The sequence below is a fragment of the Hippoglossus stenolepis genome, chromosome 8 (assembly GCF_022539355.2).
Source record: "Hippoglossus stenolepis isolate QCI-W04-F060 chromosome 8, HSTE1.2, whole genome shotgun sequence".
NCBI classification, from domain to species: Eukaryota; Metazoa; Chordata; class Actinopteri; order Pleuronectiformes; family Pleuronectidae; genus Hippoglossus; species Hippoglossus stenolepis.
Window position 1 is genome coordinate 22,798,760 of NC_061490.1, and position 23,542 is coordinate 22,822,301.

At 43.2% G+C, this 23,542-nt stretch overlaps 3 protein-coding genes and 1 long non-coding RNA gene across 6 annotated transcripts; 1 reads left to right on the top strand and 3 right to left on the bottom strand.

Annotated features, from left to right (window-relative positions):
- Positions 1 to 4,029: 4,029 nt before the first annotated feature.
- LOC118113513 lies at positions 4,030 to 8,696 on the bottom strand. The gene is made up of 3 exons (XM_035163295.2): positions 8,340 to 8,696; positions 6,412 to 6,908; positions 4,030 to 6,242 (listed from the first exon to the last, which is right to left on the bottom strand). Exons 1-3 carry the CDS (start codon positions 8,694 to 8,696, stop codon positions 5,552 to 5,554), a joined length of 1,545 nt encoding a protein of 514 aa, XP_035019186.2. The 3' UTR covers positions 4,030 to 5,551.
- A 63-nt stretch (positions 8,697 to 8,759) lies between these two features.
- On the top strand, positions 8,760 to 17,620 carry LOC124852259. Its single transcript, XR_007032884.1, has 3 exons — positions 8,760 to 8,895; positions 15,352 to 15,422; positions 16,258 to 17,620. It is a non-coding gene; the product is annotated as an uncharacterized LOC124852259 (long non-coding RNA).
- On the bottom strand, positions 12,741 to 17,629 carry LOC118113516 (protein rapunzel). Of its 2 annotated transcripts, XM_035163299.2 has the most exons (4): positions 17,615 to 17,629; positions 16,651 to 16,728; positions 13,802 to 13,884; positions 12,743 to 13,471 (listed from the first exon to the last, which is right to left on the bottom strand). In XM_035163299.2, the coding sequence occupies exon 4, from the start codon at positions 13,469 to 13,471 to the stop codon at positions 12,782 to 12,784; it is 690 nt and encodes a 229-aa protein (XP_035019190.1). In that variant the 5' UTR covers positions 13,802 to 13,884; positions 16,651 to 16,728; positions 17,615 to 17,629; the 3' UTR covers positions 12,743 to 12,781. The 2 variants fall into 2 exon arrangements, with proteins under 2 accessions (XP_035019192.1, XP_035019190.1); XM_035163301.2 differs by lacking the exons at positions 16,651 to 16,728; positions 17,615 to 17,629 and adding an exon at positions 16,069 to 16,086 and having other exon boundaries at positions 12,741 to 13,471.
- A 1,230-nt stretch (positions 17,630 to 18,859) lies between these two features.
- On the bottom strand, positions 18,860 to 23,478 carry LOC118113515. Of its 2 annotated transcripts, none has more exons than XM_035163298.2 (4): positions 22,689 to 23,478; positions 21,210 to 21,509; positions 20,714 to 20,804; positions 18,860 to 19,796 (listed from the first exon to the last, which is right to left on the bottom strand). In XM_035163298.2, the coding sequence occupies exons 1-4, from the start codon at positions 23,095 to 23,097 to the stop codon at positions 19,376 to 19,378; spliced, it is 1,221 nt and encodes a 406-aa protein (XP_035019189.2). In that variant the 5' UTR covers positions 23,098 to 23,478; the 3' UTR covers positions 18,860 to 19,375. The 2 variants fall into 2 exon arrangements, with proteins under 2 accessions (XP_035019189.2, XP_035019187.2); XM_035163296.2 differs by having other exon boundaries at positions 22,653 to 23,475.
- Between the last annotated feature and the right edge of the window lie 64 nt (positions 23,479 to 23,542).

Consider the following 23,542-nt stretch of genomic DNA (forward strand, 5'->3'; position numbering starts at 1 on the left):
TTGAGCAGCGTGTTTGTCATCAGACGTGACGAATGCTTCGTGTCAGACAGAGTGAACTACAATATGTTAACAATAGTTGGACATAATAGTGTGTAGTATGCAGTTGTAAGTATATTTATTTAATCCTGTGAGACGAGTATTTCTGTTTCATGCTAGTTACTTTTCCTAAACCGCTTTTTTTTTGCCTGTGACCCTTTAAAAATAAAACTGAGCAGCTTCTTGACTCGTTTCAGATACAAACTTGTTTTCAGTTCCACCAAAAACAAACTTTTCAGGTCCATCTAGTTAAGAGCACTTATTAACTGACCTATATCTACACCACGTCAACCTTTATCAGGTACAGAAGGTTTAACTCTTGCATCCAGACAACTCTAACACATCTGTAACATAAAACTAAACTCAGAGTCATGTCAGTGCTCGGTCCTGGGCTCGGACCTACATTTTGTGTCACTGAACAAATGTTTTAAGGCTTTTTATCGGATTAGTCCACTCAAAGAGCAGCAGGCTGGTCGATGTTCACTCGGGCTGATGGGTAATGGCATTATCCTGCGAGGGGCCGGGATTGGCAGACACCGGCGGAGGGAGCTATCCTTCCATTGATCCCCTCTCCCCCTCCAGGGCCACTTCGACGCTCGCCTCCATATCCAGTCTTTCATTTGTTTATGAAATATTGATATTGGCTGCTGTCTCCTCTTAGAGATGAAGAGATCCAGTTTGATGGAAAGGAGAGTGTTTGGGGAAAGATGGTGGAAAAAGATGGAACTTGGATTTTCTCGGCCTAAAGTCCCAGCAGAAGAAAAGGGAAACGCAGACGTGAACCTGCTTCCTGGTGAGTGGGAGAAATCAGGAGGAGGGTAATGATCGCTCTCATCCCTCCATTTTCTTTACTGCTTATGCTTTCAAGGTTGTAAGGGAAGTGGAGCCGGTCCCAGCTGACATTGGACAAGAAGTGGGACACACAGGACAGGTCACCAGTCTTCAACAGTCTAATGTGACACTGAAATACTAAATAATAAAGATAAATACTACTACTAAATACTTGTCCATTTATATATTCATTATGAAAACAGTACAAAAGCCACAAAAAGCAGATTTACACATTTTTAAATCCTCATCCTGGCAACAGATGCTTAAAGGTCTGACTGTAGAGCTGTGTGTTGATAGCGCCCTCTGTCTGTAAACCCCCTCTGGTACCTCACCAGATTTCTCCCTTTTCCTTTCAGAGAACTTTTCTTTAACCTTTCTCCCCTCGACCGCAGAACAAACTCCTGCAGATGGAGGCGGTGGATCTCATCAGTAAACAGAAGCTTTAGTCTTCTAATGGCAGCCAGGATTGACGGGCTGCCACAGCCAGAGCAGGGGAAGAGCCTCCTGGATCAATAGTTGTTACCTCGGCAAAGCCCACACAACCACTAATGAATCCACTGGCTGACAGTACAGGCTGCCACTGCTCTTCATGTCCACACAGGAGGAAAACCAGGGGAATACCTAAAGCTCCTTGTAATAATATTAACGTTTACATCCAAGAGCCTCCAACACATTGAATTAAAAAGTAAAACAGAAGAGTTTGGAATGATGAGAGTTTATGAGAAGAATGAAGGTGAACAGTAAAGAGAAAATCTGTACAGAACTCAGCTGCCAGGTTTTTAAGAGTAAACCGGTTGGAACTCATCACCATGGTTTCGGCCTCTTTACACCATCTTCCAGTACGTTTTATAATTTATTTTAAGGTCGAGATCCTCTGGCAGAGGCCTTTTAACTGTTCAAGATTCTGGGCTGAAGACTAAAGGGAACAGAGCTTTTTGAAATAAAAGCTCCGAGGCTACAGCAGGATGAGTCGGTGGTTTCCTTTGAATCAAAGCTTTAAAAAGATCGTGTTGTATCACATTCTCTGATTTTCATGCTCAGATGTTTAGCATTTTGATTCTTTTATGACTGTTTTTGTGTGTTTTCTATTTGTAAAGCACTTTGTAACCTTGCTTTGACAAGTGCTAAATAAATAAAGATCTTGTCCCACAGCAGGTGCAGTTGTCACAATGGTGAGTTTCTGCTTTGTGTTTGTCGCATTGTGTTGCGACATCTGTCTGTTGTGGTTATGTGGTGCGTTTGAGGACGGAGCCGCCGTCTGGCACACCCGTCTGTCTCACTGTCTGCTCCACATCTTCTGTTTTTTCAGTGTAAGTACTGAAACGTGAAAAGGTTAGTCACCTGTCTGGGATTTCTCATTATAAGAAGGCTTCACGACAACGCGGTGGCAGGTGCACAGGGACGTCTGTGTCTCTGGAGTTTAGTGTTTGGGCAGTGACACACTTTGGTGGGAGGTTTTGATTTGGTTCTGGAATAAACAGAAAGTGACTGTTAAGAGTTTTAGACGTAAGAGAGTTAACATCCACATGAATTCATCACTAAAGCACGTGGCATTTTGAAACACTGTATATTGTTGATGTGCCATCCTCATATAAGCACACTCAAATACTTTAAGTGCATTAATGTGGTGTTGGAATAATCGTAAAAATGTGTTTACGGCTGGTAAAATTAACTTGAATGCTCACACAAGTTGCAGATGTCATTTGTAAATCAATTAATAATTTTATAATCAGCTCTAAATTGATTTTAATATGAACTTTGGTCACTAACAAACTGTCCATCACGTTTTAGCCAATACAGATGTTCTTATGATTAACGTATTTTGAGTTATTTATATGCCGATCACATCTGATCTGTTTTCTTTGGTCTTCGTTTTGCAAATATTGAAGTTAGAATAAACACATTTTGTTTACAGCATCCATGTTTTTTCCACATTCCGACTATAAAACACACAAACACACCACAGTTGGAAGAATGACTTCACACCTCAGGAGATGGGATCTTCTAGAATATTCACCTTGTCGAGAGTTAGACGTTTAGATTGATATCAAACATCCTCCATGTTTTTGTAAGGGTGATTAGCTTAGCTTAGCATAAAGACTGGAAGCAAGAGGAAACTGCTAGCCCGACTCTCTGTAATGTCCAAAAATACATCCCACAATGTCACCAGAGCTCAAATATAATAGTTTGATATTTTAAACGGGACACCATTTGCTTTCTTATTGAGTCATGACTCATCTTTTCATAAAGACTGGAAACTGGGAAAACACACTGAACCAGAAATCGTTGCAGTTTCATTTACTTTTGCACAAACAACATAATAAATAATAACACATAATTGTCTTAACACATATTTCTATCCTGAGGCCTCAATACTGGAAATAGTAATGATTTGATCACTAAAAACATTCCAACTCTTCTTTTGCATGAATAATTTAGATTTTCGTGAAATTCAAAGCTCACGTCACCTTCATTTAAACTTCTAATAATTTGGGCTTAAATTCAAATCAATGCACAAATTTGATACCTAACAACAACCTCATCTCTCCAGCAGCAGCCATTTTCCCTCTGCACACACAGAGAGAAACGATGACACAGTCCACTTCCTCCTGCACTGCGATGTGTGTCCCAGATAAAACCTGATGGGTTCTGGCAGGCTTGAGTTACGACAGAGCAGCTAAAGACCCTCCAGATCCTCTGAGATATTACACGATGGCTGCCTCCGCCCGCTCTGCACCTACACCAGGCATTATGATGCACCTTTCTGCAAAGCCAAGCACTTTGCTGCTCGTCTGCAGGATATTAGCTCGGCCAGGGGTTATTCATAGACTGTGAGAGTGGAGCTGCGGTCAGGAAATGCTGACTTACGTGTAAATATCCATTAAATTAGTCGGAGTCGCTGCTGCTGAGGGAGCGCTGCCTGGTTCTAATGGGCAGCGACACTAACAGTGCTGCGTAAATCACATTTGTACAAGAAAAGAGAGACAGATATTAGATTATACTTGTTCACACGTCCATTCATTATTTGTAATTTGTCAATAATTGTCATAAGGCATAAAAAGAATACGACCATCAATCACGCACTTGTATTATTATCATGATTTGTTTTGAGTGCAGAAGCTGGTGCGGTTTTAGTATTTGAATGTGACCAATTTACAACTCTGGGGTCTATTTGTCTTTATTGTGATAGTTACAGAGAAGGAGACACATGAAATGGAGCGATAGACATGCAGTAAACAGTCCAGCCAGTCAGGAGTCAAACCAATACTCACATCTAACCTTTCCACTATTGGTTTGGCCCTGATGCACCAGTAGATTAGAAAGAATCCTGTGGATGCGTTTGTTTTGATAAACGACAAAGAAATTACGTGATTTGAAATTTCTAGAAAAATCACAGTAGAAATATGCAGGAAAAACTTAGTGGGAGCAAAGATTAAAGAAAGAAAAAGTGTCACACACATAGGTAGAAAATTGGACATACATAATGAATAAAGGAAGAGTAAAACAACACAGCAGTCTTCATTTATCACCTAATGTTACAAAGATAAAATGTACAAATGAAGATTGTTGCAGATGAAATCACTAAAGTCTAACACAACCCACGAGGTAACTGAAGGCAGCAGCGGCTCTGGGGTTCAGTAGCTTTGGTCCAGCATCAGCGGGTCTGAGTGTGTCGGGGAACACAAGGCACATTGTCGCGTCTCCGCTGCCGAACTCGGAGCCTCTTTGTTTCTCGTGCCTGAAAAAGTAACCTCTGCGCTTCCTGTCACAGTTAAATAGGCCAGTCTGCTGAGCACAGACAAAATGGGAGCACGGCTCTGCAGATGCAGCCTCAGCAAAAAAAAAAATCATCTCTTCAGAGCTGAGGCAGTGTCTCATGGGAGACTGGATTATGACTGTGATGCTGAGGTGCAGTAAAAGCATAAAGACACGCCCTGTTTTTACATATAGTGCTAGTGCAGAAACTCTTTTAGTTGAACTGGTCAGTAACTCAAAAACTACAAGTACACACACGTAGTGACACGGTTTATAATATGCGAGCAGTTAATATTTAAACAGCTGCAGCATGAATAAATAAATACATTTACAGGAAAAATGTCCATAATTCAAATATCTAATGTAAAAAGAATTGGTACAACACTGACAGAGAGTAAAAGTGCATTTAGTAAAAGATCTGAAATAGTTTGAACTGCAAAGCTGAATATATGTAAACACTGTATTGGCTGATACTACTGATACTATAGTACCAGTACCAATTAATACTCGAGCCCGACTGATATGAAGTTTTAGGGGCCAATGAATTTAGAGAATAATAAGAAAATAATCATTCATATTAAGGGGACTGATATTTATGTGTGTGTGAAATTTGGTGCTGATCTAAATAAAAATCCAGATCTAGTTTTTTTAAATGTGGTTTCATAAGGAGACTGTTGAGCCTTGAGTGACGTACGTGCTCTCTGAGTGACCTTCTAGTTTTACTTTATGCTCCACATACGTTTCAGAGGAGAATACTGTATTTTGAACTAAATCAAAATAAATTGATAATGATACTGATAATGTGAGATTTAGTATTTTCAAGTTTTCATGATAAACTCAGTCCTAGAGTTGGACAAGCGACACAAACCTGCACTATCTCAATGTGAATACACGGCTCTGCTCTGAAATGCTAAACAGCCAAACAGCTTTACTCAGAGTGCACACACACGGCCACATTCTTGTGTCTCTCCCAGTAGTGACAATCCTCTGGGAAGCTCCACGCAGCTGCAGACTCCTTGTGGCGACTCACGGCGTGAACAACAAACCCACACAGCTGCTTCTCCAGCACCTCCACCACCGCCGGGGCGTTCCCCTTCTTCCCCTGAGTCTCCATCGCCTGCCGGATGCAGTCGCGGGGCACCGGCTGCGGCTTGACGCTGTACGACACCACCAGGTTGATGTTGTTCACCTGCAGCACCTCGAACCAGTTCTGTCCGGCCACGTGGTGAAAGTGCTCCCCTGCTCGCCAGTTGCGGTAGGTGCTGCCTGAGTGGTTGATGAGCCGCACCGACCAGCTGACCCAATCGTACTTTTTCACCAAGAGCTGCAGAATCTGCTGAGTCGTGTCCTGCAGGTTTACTTCTTCCTTCTCCTGCAGGAGTCGCTGGGCGTCTAATTTGGCTTGGTCCGGGAAGGCAGCGGTGCAGGCCTCGATGGTCGTCTTCATCCTGGACTCGACTTCTTCAATTTTGCTGCTCCACTCTTGGATTTTGTCCTCTTCTTCCTCTAGGCCTTGGGTCAGGGCGCAGTGGCCCAGCAGGGCGATGAGGCCCAAACAGAAGAGCTCCTTCATGCAGACACAGAAGTCTTCCAGGAGGCGTCGGTTCCTCGCCACATATCTGCAAAAAGGAGGAACTATTTACAAGGTATTACTCCTATGTTTCTATCCAGAGAAAATGAAACTGGTGCCAGTCTAAATTGACCCCAATGCATGTTTCTACATTCTTGCAAAAGAGGAGTCAAAGGAGGAGTTGCAGTTATATGAATACGATGAAAACAACAGCTTACCTTTCCACCAACTCTAACACTGATTCTCCAAAGCTGTTAGTGCCCATTAGAGCATCATATAACACAAACAGGTTCTTCTCTCCCCCTGTTTTAGCAAAGTGCTCCAGGAACAGCCTCGTCTTCACTTCCCTGAACTGCTGTTTCGCCTCCAGGATGTCCATGTATTTCCTGAACTGGTTCCTGATGTTCTCCTCCACGGAGAAGTACTGAGAGTCCAGTCTCCCCTTCTTGATCTCGCAGTCTATGTCCTCCAGCTGCGTGGAGAGCACGTCCAGCTTGTTCCGCACCGTCAGGAACTGCTCTTTGACGTAAAAGACCTCTTTGCTGTGGACGTTGTCTAAGGCCAGGCGGAGAACCGGGGCGGCGGCCTCACAGAGGGGGAAGAGCTCGCCCACGGCGCTCGCCAACACCTCTGCCCCCCGCTCAAACATGTCCATCACTGCCTCGATGGCCTCCTTCTTCTGGGCCACAGCCCGCTCCAATGAATTGGACATGTTCTGGGACACAGGGACAAAATCTGCTGTCAGACATCAACAAACCTTGATGAGGAAGAAATTAAATGTTTGACAGAAAGGTTCAAAGTCTTTACTCAGCAAAGATGTTCATGAAAAAGTGTCAGAAGTGACACCTTTTCCCAGGGTGCGTTTTTTCACTGTTCATATGAGGCCATGAAGTATTAATGTGTTAACTATAATGAATGGAGTTGTGTTATCATGCTTTAAAGGCTTTAATGCACATCTTTTTCTTCTTTCATCAAAAAAGATCATTTTCTACGTATTGATGTAAGAAGAATCATCCAGAATCCCAGCAGGTCAATAAAATACACTATAGAATAATAAAATACACATTGGAGAGCAGGTACGTGCACATTGACTCCAGGATGTGGTCAAACATCTGCCCTTTTGGTGCCCAACTAAATAAATGCCCTTTTTTGTAGAGTTTATTTCAAATTACTTTTCTGAATGTAAATCTGTTTTTTAATTCGGCCCATGATGGCTTCAATTCTCAATGAAAAATATGTTGTTATACTAAAGTATAAAAGTATGAATAGTGTGTGGAATAATATTGTGCGTGTTCTGTTATTGAGTATTAAACATCTTCATGTGTGTATGGGCATTTGAATAAATAAATAAATGTGTAGCTGCTCTATATAACTTTATTTTTTACAAATAATAAATGTGAGGGGAGCCCTTTTTCCACTTAAGCACCTGCCCCTCAAAATGTCTGTGCACAGCCCTGATGGAGACCTTAAATTGGTCATAGGGAAATAAAATCCAGAATTGAAGATGGATAATGTGACAAACGCAGCATATAAAGATAATTCCCTTCAAATCTTGATCATGCAAGCTGTAGTATTTAAAAAATGCAATGCTCCTCCTGCAGGTAATGAGATCACGTCAACAAAATGGGGGCCTGGATGAGAAAATGGCACAGATGCCCTTGGGTCTGTGGATGACTCAGAGCAGAGCAGAAGCAAAACAAGGCCCAAGCATGTTTAAAATCACCCTTTCGTCCTTTCTTTGCAACCTGACACACACAAACTGCAGCAGTGTCGTGTCTGCCATGGACCCAAATGCTGCGTCACGCAACTTCTCCACAAATCAACGTCCAAGTTAATTTAGTTTTGTTTATACGTGTCTGAAAATGATCTCTGATTGGCTCCATTTGAAAAGAAGAAGGGGAAATAAGTCAAATCTACAGTTATGAAATACAAACAGTGGATCTGTGTTTAATATAAACCTTTAAAATACATGGAGATGAGATTTGTCCACACAGCAGTGTGTACCTGACATGCGCACCCAAAGAGAAATGCGCAATGCTTGGATTTTACGCACAGAGCATCGGACACACCTCGCAGCCGCAGCATATTTACCAAAGGGAGATAAGGACATTCAGCAAATTCACTTATAAACAACGTTTATTTGTACCTCGACGGAATCTGCCCGCTGCTCCTTCACGCCCGACGAGCAGCTGCAAACAAGTTTCTGTTTTGTCCTTCGAGTTTGAGAAAATTCCCACGGTTCTCTGCGGATCCACTGAGGAGCTGAGGAGGGTCCAAGAACAGGAGCCAGGGGGGAAAAAGGAGGCGATGCGCACTTGTTCCCTGCAAAGGAGAGAGAGAGAGGAAGAGAGAAAGAGAGAGGGAGAGAGAAAGAGAGAAAGAGAGAAACAGACACAGAGAGAGAGAAAGAGAGAGAGAGAGAGAGAGGAGACAGACAGACAGAAACAGCGCAAACTGCAGGAGGTGAAGATGCGGTCGGTTCCCTTTTCCTTTCAGTCTTCATGTCCCCATGAAAAGACGATTCAGCATCTTTTCAACACATCGGAGCTAATTTTAATTTAGATTATATGTTTGTTGTGGGCAAATTATTTCCCCACACATTGTGGACGGTGTGTTTCTCCAGAGCGAAGACTCCTGCGCTCTTGGATCAAAAGCCTCATCGCCATGATGCGCTTCAGCTGCTGGAAGCCTCCAAACTTGAGGTAAGACGAAGGGAAACCATTGTTGTTCTTTGTCTTTTTGGGGTTAAAATAATAATTTAATCTACTATCATGATGATTTTAACCAGCAACACACCTCAGATCAAACATGGATGCAGTTTACACTCATCAGCTGCGACCTGAGCCTCACACCCTGAATATGTAGTTGTGTAAAGATTCTGAATATGTTGTGTTATTGGGTATTAATTGAGTTCCCATGAGCTCATCTGTGAACCGCACGTTGTTTGTGATCTGTCGCGCGTCACCGAGCTCCAGTCTGATTTATCTCAAATATAAATATGTCCTTAAGAACCCTATTGATATGTGATTATAAACAGAATGTGATATTTCTATTAGTGCCAAGACTAAATTAGGAAGATCCCTTTAAACCTGCACATCTCCTTCATCCGTGCGCACACGACGCGCCCTGACAGGATCCAACAGAACCTCCCTCACCAGGGGAAAAAAAAAAATCATTACGCAAATCGTTTCTTCTCCAACACGTGAAACGCGTGCGTAAAACTCAATTTGAATCATGCACGTTTCCTCCAGGGGAAGAATTAGATTCTCTGAACGAGCTGAAGTCATGAGGAGGAAAGAGAAATGAGCCCCATCATATGACAGAGGACGTGCGTCAGTGGCTCAGTGCGGGTCTGCAGCTCCTCACAGCTTTGCGCATTTCAAACACCTGTTATGCACATTTTCCTGTTTGCGTCCCCCCCCCCACACACACACAAACACACACACTGAGATACAAGTCAAACCTGTTCAGCCAGATAATTGGGCATTAGTGCCATTCCAGAGGTACTTAACCTCGGCCATATACTGCAGATACCCCCTCCCCTCCTCCCCATACACACACAACACACACAACCCTTCGTGAATGTGTGTTGCTCCCCTGCAGACATAGATCAGTGTGTGTGTGTGTGTCCACTCAGAGCAGCAGCCTTTATCAGCTCGTCAGTGTGGAGATGTGATGCTTCAGTGTCTGTGGGCCCTCAGGGAGCTGAGGGAGAACAAGGTGTAGTGGAGGCGAAGAGAGGTTCTCACGCCCTCTCGTGTTCACTCAAGCAAATTACAACTTTACATCCCCTCTAGTGATCGTCAGGAGCATCTGAGAACATTGTACATACTAGTGAAGAGAACTGTAGTTTTCCAAACAGTATTGTGTGTCTGGGCAAAATAGAATTAAGTACAACTGCCTTTAAATATGACATTTTAATGGACTGATGTAATACACCCAGTCATTATACTCATATGTCTTTGTTGAACATCTCATTCCAAATCGTGAGACATCAGATTTTAGAAACTGGCTGCAGGATTGTTTTTTCTCACCGTTCAGCCTGAAGAGCAGTAGTGACGTCCAACACTGACGCTGGACGATAAGGCTTCACTCACCGTCTCCATTTCACTTTCATCCTGATGGTTTCTGGACAGGGTTTGAGATTGAGGTTTGGAGCTGAGGCTATATTCACATGTAGAATCTGTTTATAGAGATTAGGGATCACCAAACTGGGAACCTGTCTTTGTGCACATGCATTATTATTATATTGAAAACAGCAAAAGTCTCCTCTGAACTGTGGCCATAGAATTAGGAGCACACCGAGTATCATCGTCTAAAATATTGCAGTATTAAGATTTCCCTTAAATTGAACTACAGGGGCTAAACAACCAAACTACCTCAAACTGTATATTGTCCACATACCTATGGCCATTATAGTAAATCTCACAGTAATTAATGTTTTTAATACCGTGACAGGGGCTCAGTGGATAAATTAGTTCAAATATTAAATAAAGTAACATTAATATAGAAATAATGCTGATACTTTACCTTTAACACACTGAACTGATCATTTAACATGATGTTAACTCGTATTGTGATATTTCTCTGCATTGCTGTTTCCTATATAGTAAAGAATCAACTCTTCCAACCCAGTTTTATTCACTCATGTTTATTTATTGTGCTGCATAACAAAAAGAGGCAACATATTCACACACGAGACATTTATAAGAGGCTCTTTCCTGCATGTTGACTATATGAACGTAGCATATACAGAATCTGTTGTAACAATAAGAGAGGCCATGGACTCAAAACCAGTTTAACACAGAGACAGGTATCGAAAGGACGAGAGTGTGGACCTCAGTAAAATATAAAATATACAAAGTGACAGGTTTGAAAGCTGTTAATGACAATCGTGTTGTTTAGTGATCACACGTTTTCTCTATTCTTCTACTCAACAACTTTACTGATGCAGCGATCAAACCCGTCGGATACCACCCGTCTGATAAAACAAAGAAAAATATGACACACATTTACAAACATTCTTTTACCTGTAGAACACAAACCATTCAGATAATATACAATAATATAAGCCTAAAACCCTCAACAGAAAGAATACAAAAATAGCCCATTTAGGCACCGTTGGTCTGATAAGACAAGAGGACGAGGAGCTAAGTGTTAAACTGTTTTATTGGCTCTAAATGACCAAACCCCAGAGAAACCCACTAATCATTTTACCCACGTATTATAACACTTAGTTGCAGCTCCTGCATTAATAAGGATGTAGGACAAGAAAGGGGAAATAAAAGAAAGTCAAAGGGAAATAAAAACTTTCTATGACACCATAAAGATAAAGTCAAATCTGTTAAGTATAAAATAAACAATGCAATGAAACATGGTAACAATGGAAGCTCAGTATATTTGGTTTAGATTTAGTGTATTTGTTGTGGAGCAGAGTTTATTTAGTGTTAAAACAGGTCTGGCTTTTATAACAATGCATTAAAGCCACTTCATGGAAGAATAAATCAGACAATTAGAGAATATATAAGACATTTCTACAAGGATAAAGAGAACAAAGTCATGATTTGAGGCTGCTTACACGTATATGACTCTTTAAACTACGACTTTATTCTCTTATTTCAAAATCAATATCCTTTTCTTCAATGTGGCCTTAATACTCCGTTGTACACTGTATTTGTACTGAAAAAATGTATTTTTAACGAAAATGTGAGTTAAAGTAAAGAAAAAATAAATAACTCGGCACAGTTACATTCATAGCTCACAAGACTTTGATATTTGCTCCTTGTTTAGTGTTTTTTCATGTTATAGATCAGATATAACTTAGCTGACAACCTTGTTTGGCAACTAAAAGTTTAATAGATATCTCAGCAATGAGAGAAACAATTGACTTTGGCTAATTTCAAAAGAGGCTCTGTAGTGTTGTTAGGCTCAATGGCAGCAGCCTAAACTCGTTAGTAAAGTACTTCGTTCAACATACTTTTCCTCTGTAGTGTAATATTTCAGAAAGTCTGTAATAAATGCCATATTAGCAGTTATTTTCCAAAAGTGCATTGTGGTGGTGGATAGATTGTAATAACACTCACTAAAGCCTGTTAGGCCTAATTTATAGAGATGATATTTTGCATTAAATTTAGCACCTGGTTTAGATTTAAGATGATTTGAAATGATCCCACAGCTGATTGATCTCAACATTCTTTCATCAGTTTAAACCATCACAGTAGAATCCAGATCTATCACCAAATTTGAAGAATTAATTATTGACTTGTGAATTGAGTCCAACACAAATAGGTAAATGTTGGGTTATAATATTGTTGACTTTACCTCCAGCTGGAGAGAAACCATGTGAAGACCATGGAAAGATGCTTATGCAGCAGGTTTGGACAAATTTATGTGATTTTTAAAATGTGACACTGTTGCTCAAATTTTATCTCTGGGTTCTCAACTTGTGAACCAATATTAAGATAGTGCTAAAGGGAGAGGAGGAGGAGGAGGAGGAGGAGGAAGAGGAAGAGGAACTGCTGGAGTCCCTGGAGTCCAGAAGAAGAAAAGCAGCAGTGCAGAAAACAAGCTTTTCATTACACAGCTTCTTCATTGGCACCTGCGAAGAGCCTCCTGCATCTTCTCCTGCACATGCTCCATCTTCTCGGCCCACTCCTCAGTCAGGCTCTCCTCATCGTCCCCGATGACGGCGGCGTAGCCCATCAGGGCGATGAGGCCGATGCAGAACAGGTAGGTGAGCCGCGTGCAGAGTCGCTCCATGGTGGGACGGTCGCCCTGCGAGTGCTTCAGGTACACCTCCAGGATGGGCCTGCTGAAGAGCTTCGGTTTACCCACCACGCCGTCGTAGAGCGTGTGCAGGTTCTGGTCACCCAAGTCATTGGAGTAGCTTTCTTCGTAGTCGTCCTTCTTGCGCACGCGGTGCTCCGGCCGCGCCTCCACCATCTCCATGAACTTTCTGAACTGGTTCTTCAGGTTCTCCTCCACCTGACCGTACTGGCCGTCCAGCGTCTCCTTCTTGATCTGGACCAGCGTGTTGCGATTCTGCTGGGACAGCTGGTCCAGCATCCGGTTGACCGAGCCAAACTCACGTTTCAGGGTGCGGATGTCCTCGTCGTCAACGTGGTGCAGCACCACCCGGATCAGGGAGCCGGCCACCCCAAAAATGGGGTTAACCACAGCTGCGGCTGAGGAGATGGTGGCCACGCACTGGAGCACTTTGACGAGGCCCTGCTTCAGCTTGGCCCGGTCATCGATGATGTCCTCGTCCATCATGTCCATCTGTATCAAGGTGGGAAAACTGTAAGTATTGTGCTGAATTTGATCAACGCTGAATAATTAAAACTCATCCAACAGCAACATTTACATTATGACATCCGTCTATAACACTTTGACCCGGAGCAGCTTGTGATCAGCTCCTCTCTACGGTTCTTGTCATCTCCAACTGATTCTTTCGCTTCTTAAAGCCTGAAATGTTTTCTGACTGCTCCGTTAGTCACGGAGAACAAAACTATTTCACGGTTAATTTCACAGAATATTCCCACATGATGGACGAATGACTGCGACACAAATCTGCTGGTGCAGCGCTGGAGGAGAGTTGTGGCATCTTACGTGAAAGGTCTCGCTCTGGAGCTTCGGCTCGTGTCGTTAACGTGCAACAAAAAGGGCGACTCGGGTCCTGATGAGGAGGATTCCTGAAAATAGAGACAAACAGAGATTAAGACACAAGACGTTTTTCAGATACATCCAACACAGACACACTGATTTGGTTCATTCTGTCCATCTCTACCAGGAAGTGAGCAGATTTTTCTGCCCCTCACTGGCTGCAGGTTTCAGCAGTGAAGGAGTTAAAAGCCTCTCCCTGTTTGTGAAACAGCTCCACTCAGCGCTGGAGGCTTTCAGCACCAGGCCGCTCTCTGTGTGTTTCTATGGAGCGAGCTGATAGCTCCGCAGCAGCAGCAGCAGCAGCAGCAGCAGCAGCACTGAGCTTCAGCGCAGCTGAACGCTTATTATATAAAAGAGCTACTAACAGTGTCAATTCATTTAGATATTTAAAGTTAAACTCTGGGTTTACTGGGACCAGGGATAAACCCAGAGCTCCCTTGAGGGACTACAAATCCCATCTGCCCTGGGAGCTCCTCAGGATAATCAAGGGAGAGGTGTAAAGCGTGGCTGGGGAGGGGGATGTCCGGCTACCTCTGCAACCCGAGCTCAGACAAGTGGAAGATAAAGGATGGATCAAAGTAGGGTTACACAATTTTGGAAAAAACCTGAGAATTAGGATTTTCTAGCAGAGATGATCAGGATTCCGTCTCACGATTTTCTTCCGATATAAATGTTGAATGGATCTGGACCTAATCTATAAGTGACTGGATTCAAACAGGGAGGATTTTTCCACAGTAGCAGGATATATATATATATATATATATATATATATATATATATATATATATATATATATATATAGTGTGTGTCAAGTATCCTGATAACTCCCACTACACCTTGGTTGCGGCTCCACATGCCTGCTGTGGTACTTCACACATTCCACTGGGAGATTACATCACAGCCACACAGATAATCACAGCCCCGGTGTTGTGGCGACACCGTGGACGCAGCCGACGACCAAACGGCTGAGCAGGTCGAGACAGGCCCATGACACACTTACGCTTTCGGTTTGGCTTTTCATTTCCTCTTTAAGTACTTGTGTCCACCAGATGGAGCAGTATTTTACCCATGATCACACACACACACACACCATCTGATTTCAGCACCACCACTGTGGACTGAGAGCAGTGACATCAGGAGCAGGATTTAACCCTTTACCTTCAGGTTAACTTCAGATGTTGCGTTTAAATCAACAAGACAAATGTGTTTGTTCAACTTATTCAAACACACGTGAAGCCTACAAATGTAAGATCTTGTAAAATGTGATGAAATCCTCATAAGAAGCAGTAAAAAGTCAATTTTGCAATGGTTTTTTTCAGCTTTTCTCAGAAAATCATCTGCTCTGTCCATAAATATCAGTTTTTTAAATTTTTTTCCCGATTGCAAGTGCCTATAAATAGTATTTATTTCATAATAATTGCACAATAGCGATGAAATTATTGACAAATTACCCTCACATGTGTTATATTTCTATTTGTGTGCTCTTGTTTCCACAGATGATGACGTCCTGCAAGAGAAAATCCTGCATCTGTGAACACATGATGGAAATCTGCAGGTAGCGACGCAGGTAGTGAAAGGGTTAACTTCTGTTGTTTTGACACAGAAAGTTTCTCTGCAACGAAACCATATAATTAATTTTATTGCATTTCTTTTAAAAGTCCTGTGGAATAATCAGATTCATATTTAATCCCGAATAATCCAATTGTGACTCATCTCACACCTTCATATTTATACATAATAGGAAATTAACCCTTTGTGCAACTGAAATTATTCTTAAATTAAGTAATTTTCTGTCATATTTCTCAAATGATGAGCCAGATAATGAGATATATATTTGTTATTGCTTTGAGGTAAAACAAGGATTTCTTTCTTTCTTCATTAATCAATTTACATGCTAATTATTTGCCAGTAAATTAGGGATTAATAACGTCTCCTGATTGAATTCTGATCTGTGGATTATCCAATCACAACTCGGTGGCAGCAAAGGCCTTTAAACACAAACACTCCCACTTCTCAGTCACAAAGTCGGGACCTAAAGTTGTGTTTCAGTGACTCAGCCTCTATATTAATGAGTCTATACAGAATCTCACTATATAGGAAGATATGAATAATAAAGTATAAAGTCACTGGTGGGAACTGAGAGTGTGTGTGTGTGTGTGTTGTTGTTGTGTGCACACACACACGAGCTGAGTGTTTATCAGGAAGTGTCTCACCTGTTTGCTGCAGTGGAGCAGCCATCTTGAATGTTTTCTAGGATCAGATTAGCTGAGGACTGATCCAAATACACGCGTTAAATCTCATCACATTTACTCCTAAACTACATAACTTTTATTTCCACGACTTATTTCAATGATTTTCTGTCTTTTTCCTTGAAACAACATGACAGTTTGTTGTCTTTCCAGATCTCAGCCTGTGAGGCAGCAGGAGCCTCTGGACCCTTCAGGCTCATTTAGTTCAAACTACGACAGTAATAATAACGAAGACTGACACACAGGTGACACCCGGAGCTCTCCCATGTTTAGTGAGTTTTAAAACAAACCCAACATCAGCCCCACTCAGCTCGGGCCCAGTGCTCCGCCGCGCAGCCGAGCTCTGGCTCCCCCTAGCCGTGCCTCCATGTTTCCTCGTTAATGCACACCCAACACTGGCCCTCCCTGGTCTATCTCACACATTAAACCACCTAAAAACACCTGGAAACCTCCGTTTCTCTTCCCAAACGTGGAGTTCACCCTCTCAGTGTGCCTCTCAGCCCACACTGGGCTCCCCAAGCCCCAGTGGGACAGAGGATTTCTTACCTTTTCACAGCAGCTGGGACTGAACCTCCCTCACTAGAGTCCCAACCTCGACAACCTCCTTCTTCTTCCCAGCAATCCCTGCAAAAAAGGACACTTCCATGTATGCTGAACATGTAGGGGTGATCAAATTGGACTGGGTCGTTTTTAAAGAGCCAAAAAGGCCCCCAAAACCCCAAAAGGGCCCATTTTGCACCAATAATAAACTAGCTCCAAATTGCCATTTTAAAATTTCTTGACAATGGTTTTAAACAGTAGAACCCACTCCTCATATACACCTTGGTCTACCCCTATGGTTTGAACTTATTTTGGCCCATCCAGTTGTCATACAGTAGATTCCAATGAACCAGGGACAGTCGGTGCGCAGCTGAGCTTTCTGAGACTTTCAGTTGCGTTTATGTGCGTTTCCAAAGCCCTGGAGCATCTGGGACAGGCTACAGACAGTCTCTTTGTGGGATTCGTGGATCAATGAGACCCTTTTCTTGTGGACTGGAGCAAAAAAACTCAAAGGGAAATATTTTCGCGAGAGCAGAGTCCAACAGCACAAAAAGAAAGCTATGGATCCATATGGGCATCTCCAAAAGTGCGCACGTGTATCCAAAGGCACAAAGGGATCTCCAAAGGCTCCAAGAAGGGAAAGTTAAAGTTTATCCAGCATAAAAGGTAATTTAAATCATAAATTTGTCTAAATTATATCAGTTGTACGCAAAAATTGAAGGTTACACTCAAAGAAACGTCGAATTTGAAGTCCAGTAGAAAGCAAATTGCGAGGAGAGAATTGTTCCAAATGGCGCAGTGGCACTGTAGACACTGAAGTGATTAATTCCTCATATTTAAATGTATTATTTTCTTAAATATTTACTAAGAAATACTCACAGAACATTAGCAAAGATCACAGGTTAAAAATATCTATATATCTGATCATCAGTATCCATTAATCAGGCGTAACCCTGAATTGTAAACGCACCATTCAGTGCGCAAAAGTCCTCCAGCGACGATCCACAGTCTGCGCTTTCATCCAGGCTGGAAAACGAATAGATTCTTTCTTGTAGCACAAAAATCAGCCCGTATATGTTGTGTGTATTACAAACCAGTCAGACAAATCCAAGTCGATGGTGGAGGAACGGTTGAGGCTGTTTTCCCCAAAACAAACAAACGCTCATGCAAATCGTGTGAGCAGCTGCCAGCAAAGCGTTAACGCATCCTGTTTCCCTCCCTGAGCCTGTGATGGCTGCGATGTTTACGTCCAACATTTCAACAGCACACAGCCACAAGCAGGATGGGCGTTATCTCCCCTGCGTGTCCAGACCTGAGCCTCCAGCAGGTTAGAGACCCCGTGTCCCCTCTCTCTGTCTCACCAGAAACCTCCAGCCTCCGGCAGCAGCTGAACAAGTGGAGCCCTGTTCTCCCTCTCTGCAGGCTGGGATGAGGAGATGGGAGCATAAAGGCGAGCATGTGTTGGGAATGTCAAAGGCTTCATTATCTGCAGCTCGGGCTTGTCCATATCAACGCTCAGACCACAGAACAGACGCGCATTGGGGGTCGCGGTTTATTCTGCAGCAGGACGCACGCCTGTTCTCTTTGTGCATTTGTCGCAGCGGCTGTCAGAGAGAGAGATCACATTTCACACTGAAGTCGCACAGTGAAGAGATGAACACTCACTGGTCATGACACACATGGAGGAACCACACTTGTGCAACGTCAGCTGTGCGTGTTAGTGCTGCTGCGGTCAAGAAAGATGCGTAACGTTGTTATCTTTAGGTCCCAGAGACACAAACAGCCTCATGTTGCAAGAGTGTGTTTTTAATTTTTGAGCTGCTGGCAGGTGGAGCGACGTGTTGACGGTTTGAAACCCACAGTGATGAGGTCTGGAGGCAGTGAACACAAAGACACGAGGTACGGATCAAACCAAATCCCTGTTATTGATAACATTTAATATTTTATATATACTTTCATCTCATTCATTAAGTGGAGCTGTTAATTATGATAAACCACTTTATTTAATTAACACTTGAATGTATTTACTGTCATCACTATACAACCCTTGGATATTGTATGTGTCTGATTTCAGTGTATGAATATTCCAAAATAAAATAAAAAAAGAAATTGAATTGTTGCATTTCCTCCCTTCATTGTGCATAGTGTTCAACATCTAAAGGAAACATGTACACAAGGATTCTTTGACAACAAAATGTGAAACACAATATCACAGCAGTATTTAAATAATTTATTATTTAACATGTTATAAAAATTACAAGCTTTTAACAGTAACAAATCTAATATTGCTTCACCTGTTATTAATACAAAGATGTTGAGTTTATAATTTAAGCGTTGCAGCTGATTGTAGTTACAGATCCTGCACTCTAGGGGGCACTGCACTGATACAGTGGCTTTATATTGCCTCAGAATATATTAATGCGTTTGTACAGACATGCAGTGTTTTCCAAAGAAATACAGTCATGAAGATAAGGGGTTTAACACTAAAATAAAAATCTAAATCAAACTGATATAAACGCTGTGATGTCTTCAGGAATATTAGTTGCATAATTCAACTATGAAAGGTTACAAACGCAAGCAGACAGTTTGGAGATTAAGGTTACAACAGATCGTATCATAACACCTGAGACAAATCAACATGATCAACCAAATGCAACCATTCACAAAGTCCAGTTTCGGACACGTCGTAAAGTTTTAAATATGCAGAATCTCTTCAAACACCATCGCTGTGTCAGCTGCACATGATTCCTTCGCTGTTGCCGTGGGATCCGGCTCCGTCAGGTTCCTGTGTCTCTCCAGAAGGCTCCGTGTTCTGGAGCAGGTGTTCGTACTGCGTGTGGTCCATCTGGGGACGGGCAGTTTTCCGGGCGTAGTACCTCCTGGACGCGGCTCTCCACGCCTCCCTCTGCATCAGCTGAGACTCTTCGGGTAGATGAGATATCAGCGTCCTCCTCCTCTTGTCCATGAAGGAGAGAGGTTGTGCATACTGCGAGGCCGACATGTGGGGGAAGGGGTTGCAGCGCGAGGGGTTTGGCTGCTGCCGGGCTACTTTCCGGGCGTAGTAGCGCCTGGACGCTGCTCTCCACGCCGCCCGCTTCAGTCTCTGAGCCTCCTCCGGCAGCTGGGACATCGGCACGCCCTTCTTCTTGTTCCTGAGGAGGTCAAGAGGTGAGAGGGGATCAAACACAGGAGTAGATATGCAGCTTTATTCTGATTTTAGAATATATGGGCAAATGCAATACTTTATTCTTCGTCAAGTCCGATAAGATATAACTGACAGATGAACAGATTTATGTTTTACAGGGTTAGTAATGTCTGCTGTTACATATTCGTCACTGTCAGGATATTATTACATGGTAATATTTGCCAGCTGCCAGAGTCTAGAAGGCATAAGGGAAAAAGCTGAATAGTTGGAATGTCACCATTACTAATCTGATGCTCTCAAACTACTAAACTGTAAATAAAGAATTTGTGCAGCTTCATAGAACCATGTGATGCTGAATGAAGACTGTTGTTATCAACTGACGTGCGTGTAAGTACGGCCTTAGTGTGGCTGAACCGTTTGGTGTCAGTGTCATCAGTCCGCATTAAATCCTTCTTGACACTATAACTATAGAAATGTTTCACCATTATCCCCAGAAGACGTCATGCTTTAGATCACAGTACTCTGGTTTACTGTCAGAGGAGATTTCTACCTCTTCAATAGAGCTTTAACGAGTTATATCCGATTTATCAACCAGGTAAATAAATCAACAGTTTTAATAATTGTGTTGTCCCTTTTCATTTATCAAGAAAAATTGAAGAAATACTTGCTGGTTTGGGTTTTTCACGAGAGCATCAGCTGTTTGTTTTACTGTTATAAACCACCAAGTTTGGGGCAAATCTGTTCAGAGGTAAAAATCGAAAAATGAATAGTCAAGTTTGCATTTATCTAATTATGCATATATAGATGCAGAGTTGTATTGTGGTTTAATTGTGGATTTTTCCACTTTAAAAAACAGTCGGTAAACCTGATGAGGTCCCTGAAGTCGTCGGTTACTTCAGTATCTGTGTCTAAGCAGTAACTTACCTCAGGTGCTCTCCATCTGTGATTTGGTTTTCATCTTCGTCGGCTTCAGGTTCCTCCCTGAAGTTTACCCTCTCTCTGCCGTCCGGTGTTTCTAGAGTGACCAGAAACAGTTTCTTGGGTCATGTAATCTTACAAACCACACGGATTCGTTTTTGTAAACATTTCACTAAATCGTCGCTGCATAACCCTGTGGCACTGGACTGGGTACGTGTCTGGAAATGTTAAACACCAGTGGCAAATCTGATACTCAACTTTATAAAACATGATTTTTCTGTTTAACAAAATACACAAAAGCAGTTTGAAATGTGAATAATTGTGATTTAAATTAGAAAATGTCTGATTAAGGAAGAAGTAAAAAGTATTTTGAAGAAAATGGTTGATAGGACAGATTTTAGACTCATTTTAGTTGGGATTCAGGGTCTAAGTCAGTTTTATATCCAGCCCTCGTGTCAAAAAACATTTGTATATAATATGAATTATTTGTTGGATAAATTACTTTTTACAGCGAGGCTGTCTTCGTCCTGACATGTACTTCCTGTGCTCTCCTGACACTCCCCGAATCTCTCCTCGCTCATCTCCCACTTGATTAAAACTGTGTCGATGTCACACGGCTCTTCTTTGACCACGAGGCTGCTGGGAGATGAGGGCAGAAGTCTGGCTGCCTCCAATACACCTGAAGTCTCTGAGGAGAGGGAGGCGCAGGCCTGCTCCAGGCACATTCTGCTGGGGGACGACAGAGGAGCCGACTCTGGGCTTTGGGAGGAGACGTGTGAGAGGGGTCTCGCAAAAGGACCCACTGTGGAGAAAAGAGACAAAAAACAGCGTCTCATTGGAGGAAGTGACACGTTGCATTTAATGTCATTACTGTGAACGGAGCTGTTCTTTTGTTTTGTTCAGATTTAGTTAGTTCAGCAGGAGGTGAAGGTTGAACTGAGTCATCGCTGCAGCCTGTCGAGGAGGAACGACACTGTGGAGACGCCTCCCGATGCTCGGGGGGTAATCACCTCAGTGAGGCAGAGCCAGATGTTGGGCACCTCTTCATCAATGTGCTGACCACCTCAGTGAGGCAGAGACCTCTTCATCAATGTAAACAGCTGTTTCTATCATGTCTTCCAGCCCTTTAACTACCTGCTCTGCTGGCAGCATCCCTGTGTTTGACATTTCACGCAACAACAAGCCCATCATGCTCCTGGAGTCGCTGCTGCAGCTCAGTGTCAGGTTCACAGCGAACCAGACAAAAACATGGAGCGTGGAGGAGCTAGTTTGCTCTGCCAAAAGGTTCCTGGTGTCTTCAAAGCGGGTTAAGATTATTGTCAATAATGTCCTCAGACAGCGTCTTCATCTCCTTTTCCTCCGTGACTGTGGACTTCATGAGAGGAGCGAGAGCAGGGTCAGTCTGGTTTCTGATCAGTGAAAAATTCAAAAGCAAATTGCGTCCAGAAAGCAAAGTGAACGAGGCAAACCAACAGGGCCAGAGAGCAAAGTGAAAACCAGCTGTTCAGGGTTTGTTGATTTCTTAAATATTATGATTGAAACTAGATCAGCTGAGTTTTCTCCACGCTACGGTGCCAATCCGGTGTCTGTGTGCATCTGAGTGTTTAAAACACAAACATCTCCTAAACATAAATAACTCGTTCCCACAAAATAACAATAAATCCTCTTTAGGGACTTCAGTGGCTCTGTAGAAGTGTCAGAGTAAATGGTTTGTATTTCTACAGATCTTTTCTAGTCCTGATGACTCAAAGTGCACTTTCTCTATGAGAAGGGGCGGTTTGAGGTTCAGTATCTTGCCCAAGGACACTTCGGGAAAGCGGACTAGGGAAGGCCGGGATCGAACCCCCGACCTTCTGGTTAGAGGACGACCACTCCAGTAAAATGCAGTTGTGCTTTCTTGTGATTAAAAGTTAACAGAGAGGTGTAAACACTCATGGTTACTCACATAAAAAGCCCATCTCACTGTCCCCCACTTTCATACCAGGGTACAGGCAGCCGAGTTCGAACCCGCCCCGCTCGAGCGACTCGACCGTCTGCGCGACACCGGACCCGCCGGGGCCACCGGAGGAGGTGTGAGACCCGCCGGGGCCACCGGAGGAGGTCTGAGGCCCGCCGGGGCCCAGCTCGTCTCCGAACACCGAGCTGCAGGTGCACCCCTGCCGGCGGAGCACCTGCAGCTCGTGTTCGATCCCCAGCAGCCTGCGGTCCAGCCGCCGGATCTCTTTGTCCCTGTCCGCCACCGTCCGCTGGTACTCGTGGGTCCTGGCGCTGTGGACGCCGGACAACACGTTGAGGATGGAGTCGATCGCCAGTCTGATGGCGTTCTCCACCAGCAGCGTCTCCTCGTCGCGCAGGTTCGCCGGCGAAGTCCTGCTCTGGACCGAATTCATCGTTTGACTCGGCCCGCTGCGGTGACAGGAAGCTAACGGGCTAGCTGGGGATGCTAGGCGGCTGCGGGACGTCACGGCTCTCCGAGGACACCAGCACGCGCACACGCTCCTTAAATCACATTGAGCACACGCGCACAACGCTGTTCTGTGACATGACACAACCACAAAACAACACGGAGCAACACGGTCGCTGTGTTACACAAAAAACTCGGTGTGCTACACAAGAGTCGAAGGTTTTGCTTCCGGTGTCGTTCTTCTTCTGCGTTAGCGGGTGTCGGTTGGGCGGGGACAGTGCCACCTACCGGGTTTAAACCACAAGCTCACAACAACAATATAAACCCACTTCATAAATTCTATTGGTCGGTTTTGAAGTGATCTAAACACAATGCACACATATTTTACATGATATTATATATTTCTATGATGAAATGTTTAAATTGTTTTT